At 49.3% G+C, this 3,980-nt stretch overlaps 1 protein-coding gene across 1 annotated transcript in view; it reads left to right on the top strand.

The window, feature by feature from the left end:
* The first annotated feature begins 901 nt into the window (after nucleotides 1-901).
* Nucleotides 902-3,980, top strand: part of HDAC6 (histone deacetylase 6) — an 18,690-nt gene continuing 15,611 nt past the window's right edge. The window contains 3 exon segments of the mRNA XM_042783279.1: nucleotides 902-994; nucleotides 1,078-1,206; nucleotides 1,352-1,440. Of these exon segments, the coding sequence (XP_042639213.1) occupies nucleotides 902-994; nucleotides 1,078-1,206; nucleotides 1,352-1,440 (311 nt within the window).

Raw genomic sequence — 3,980 nt, 5'->3', positions numbered from 1 at the left:
TTGTGAGCTCACGGAAGGTGCAGCCAGCGCGAGGGGCGTGGCCTGGGAGAGCACAGAGGGAGTTGATGTGGGCGGGATCTCGGCTGGCAGTTGAGAGTACTGGCCCAATGGAAAGGAGGAACCCAGGAGCTCGCAGCCCCACAGGTTGCCAGGAATTTGGCAGAGAGAGGCAGAGTTCGAGAAAGGGGCTGCTCCCAGTGAGTGAAACCGAAAGGATTGGTCGACAGCTGATGCGGGAAGGGCGCGGAAGCTAGCGGGAGGCGGCTCTGGACTGGTTAAAGGGGCTTCGTGCAACGTTAAACGTTGGGTCTGGGCAGGGGGTGGGGTCTGGAGGAAGGAGGAGGCAGCCCCCTAAGGGGGCGAGACTTACTGAAACGTTAGGGGCGGGATCTCGTGGAGTGGAATGTGCCATCCCCGATAAGGGGCAGAGTTAGATGAATCGTTAAGAGTGCAGTCGGGTCTGGGGCTGAGTCTGGTTGGTTGAGTGAAAGGGTGGCCGATTATCCTGCGAGATAGGAAAGGGTAGGTTTGTGAAGGGGTGGGGTGTGGGTGAGACGTAGAGGAATGAGAGTTTTGGAATGGGGCTAGATAGAGTAGAAGGGCGGGGATTAATGGCTCAGTGAAAGGGCAAGGATTTGAAGGGGGGAAGAGAATAGTGTTAAAAGGGGTGGAGACTAGTTAAATGGCTAAGGGGACACCCCAGTGGAGGAAAAGGGTTTGGGGAGAGGCAGAGTTTAGAAGGTGTTGGGGAATAGGATAACATAAGGGATAGAGTCTAGTATAGGGGGCGGGGCCTGAGAAAGGATATGGGATCTTCAGAGTACTCCTGCTCGTTACAGTCACCTCTGCCTCCCCCCCACACCCGACACAGGACCGCATCAGGGGTACAGTCTCCCGGACCATGACCTCCACCGGCCAAGATTCCACCACAACCAGACTTCGAAGGAATAGGCACAACCCCCACTCCCCCCACCACGACTCCAGCGTCACCTCGGTGAGGTCCAGATCAGCCGTGATGAGGGGGAGGGGAAGCAGGGGGCAGTCCCCTGGACTCTGACCCTTCTTTCTGCTCTACAGAAGAGAGGTGTTAAGAAGGGTGCCGTACCCCGCACCGGCCCCAGTCTAGCAGAAGTAAAGAAGAAAGGTAGAATGAAGAAACTCAGCCGATCAGCAGAGCAAGACCTAATCTTAGGGCTTCAGGAGCTGGTGAGAAGGGCTTGGCCTGGGTTTAGCCTCCTATGACGACCAGAAGCCTAAGAACCTGAGGTTCCCCATCCTGGACAGTATGAGATGTTCCCTCTGACTAAAGGCACCTTTAATTGGATCTGTGTCCCCCATTTTTCCCCTGCAGGATCTGAACCTTGAGGCCACGGCACTGTCTGGCACAGGCTTGGTGTTGGATGAGCAACTCAATGAATTCCACTCCCTCTGGGATGACAGGTGAGGCTAAGTCTGGTAAGCAATCCCCAAAAAACACAAGAGCAAGAGTAATCCTTTCTTAGGGAAGCCTAGAAACTGGAAGCAAATGATTTAGGGAGGTGGGGCTTAGACTTGAAAGGGTTCTTTTTAGCACCCACTATGTGCCAGGAGCTCTGCTGGCATTATGGGTAAAGCATTCAGCTGTTAACCAAAAGATCGGTGGTTAAAACCCAGCAGCCACTCCATGGGAGGAAGATGTGGCAGTCTGCTTCTGTAAACAGCCTTGGAAACCCTAGGGGGCAGCTCTACTCAGTTCTACAAGGGGTTGTCATGAGTTGGAATCAACTTGATGGCAACTGGTAGTAGTGTGCCAGGACCAGGAGTTGGTGGTACAATGTAAACAAGACAGACAAATTCCCATCTCAGGGAGCTGGTAGGAGAGCTTATCATTAAACAGCCAGTCCAAACCAAACCAAACTCACTGCCATTGAGTCAGATCCGACTCATAGCAACGCCTCCTTGGGTTTCTGAGGTGGTATCTCTACAGAAGTAGATTGCCCACTCTTCCTTCTGAGGAGTAGCTGGTGGGTTTGAACCGCCAGCCTTCTGGTTAGCAGTCAGATGCCTTAGGCACTACACCACCAGAGCTCCACTAAACAGCCAGTAGCAGTGTGAAATGTTTAACGAAGGAAGACTTAAGACCAGAGGATTCAAGAGTGTTTAATAGAGGGCCCTAAGCTAGCATCCAGGGTTCCTGGAAGGCTTCTTTGAAATAGGGACATTTGTGGTGTAATCCATCAGTAAATCCTTACTGGCTCTATGTTCAAAATGTACATGTTCAGTATTTGACCTCCTCACCACCTCTGTTGCCACCACAGTCATCTTTCACCTAGACTTTTGCAGAGGCCTCCTCATTTGTTTTACTGCTCTGCCTCCACCCCTACAGTCCGTTTTCCACACAGCAGCTTTAAAAAATACATGTGCTTCAGATGCCATTCTCTTTTTTTTAAAAAATTCTCCAAAGGTGGACCTTTGCCCTCAAGGTAAAAGTCCTAGTTCTTCATTCTGTCCTATTAGATTCCACGTGACTTGGCCCCACATCATCTTTGCAACCTCATCAGCCACCACCCTGCCTCTCATTTACTTCACTTCACCTACACTGGTCCCCTTACTGTCCCTCAAAAGTGCCAGGCACCCTCTTGCCTCAATTCTTTACTCTGGCTGATCCCTTCTCCAGAGATTCCTTTCTGCCTTCCCCTCTTCCATCTAGTGTTTATTTATCATTCATATCTCAGCAAGACTTTCTCAGAGAATGCTTTTCCTGGCCACTAACCCTACCCCACAAAAGGAGCTCTTGTGGTATGGTGGGTAAGGCATTTGCCTGCTACCAGAAGGTAGATGGTTCAAACCCACCAGCTGTGCCACAGGCAGAAGATGAGGCAGTCTACTTCTATAAAGATTTATAGCCTTGGAAACCCAATGGGGGTCACTATGAGTCAGAATCAATTTGATGGCAGTGTGTTTTTACCCTGCCCCACACCTGTTCTTAGATATTCAGAGCACATTTCGTTGTTTTTAAATGATTATATTTGTATATTTGTTTACCAGTTGAGTACCTTATGTCCCTGACCTGAATGTAAGATTCATGATGGCAAAAATTGTGTATGTGTCTCATTTATTGGATAAACACTTAGCATCTACTGAAGAGAGTAGATACAGCACTAAACAAAACAAACAACCCTGCCTTCATGGGGACTGCATTTTAGAAGGGGAAGACAGTAAGGGAAGTGCTGTGGAAAAGAATAAGATGGAAGGGATGGTAGTAGAAAGTGGATGGAAGTAGAAAGGAGGGGATACTTCAGTATTAAATAGGATGGTCAGTGTTAAATAGTAGGACCTGAAGGAGATAAGAGGGAGTGAGCCACTCAGAAATCTGAGAGAAGAATGTTCCAGGCAGGAGGAACAACTAGAGTAAAGTCCTTGAGGCAGGCAAATGCTTGGTTTGATTGAGGAACAGTGAAGCAAAATGATTGAGGGGAAGGGTGGTAGGACATGGGGTCAGAGAGGAGGGCAAAATGTGTAGGGCCTTCTGGACCGTGGTGGGAGCCACTGGAGGGTGTTGAATAAAGGATTTGGGTTTTAATTGATGTCCCTGGCTACTGTGTGGAGAAAGGAGCAAGGGCAGAAGAAGGATGACTAGTGAGATTACTGCACTAGCTCAGGTGAGAGGTTATGGCAGTAGCAGTGGAGGGGATGAGAAGAGGGTCAAACTCTGGATATATTTTGAGATTAGAACCAACAGGACTCAGTGGAGATTCCAAAGTGTTTGGCTTGAGCAGCTGTGGAAGGCTGGATGGGGGAGATGTGGCAGGAGTAGATGTGGTACTCACCACAATAGATAGATAGAGAGGTAGGTAGCTCAGTCAATCGATCGAATAGATAGATATGGAGTCCTGGTGGTACATTGGTTCAGCTGCTAACCACTAGCTGTTCCATGGGAAAAAGATGTGTCTATCTGCTTCTGTTAAGATTACAGCCTTGGAAACCACATGGGACAGTTA

Source organism: Orycteropus afer, unplaced genomic scaffold (assembly GCF_000298275.1).
Source record: "Orycteropus afer afer isolate SDZICR_OR568_19922 unplaced genomic scaffold, OryAfe1.0 scaffold00822, whole genome shotgun sequence".
NCBI classification, from domain to species: Eukaryota; Metazoa; Chordata; class Mammalia; order Tubulidentata; family Orycteropodidae; genus Orycteropus; species Orycteropus afer.
Note: the sequence above shows the minus strand (reverse complement) of the source record. Positions and strands in the feature narration are given on the sequence as shown.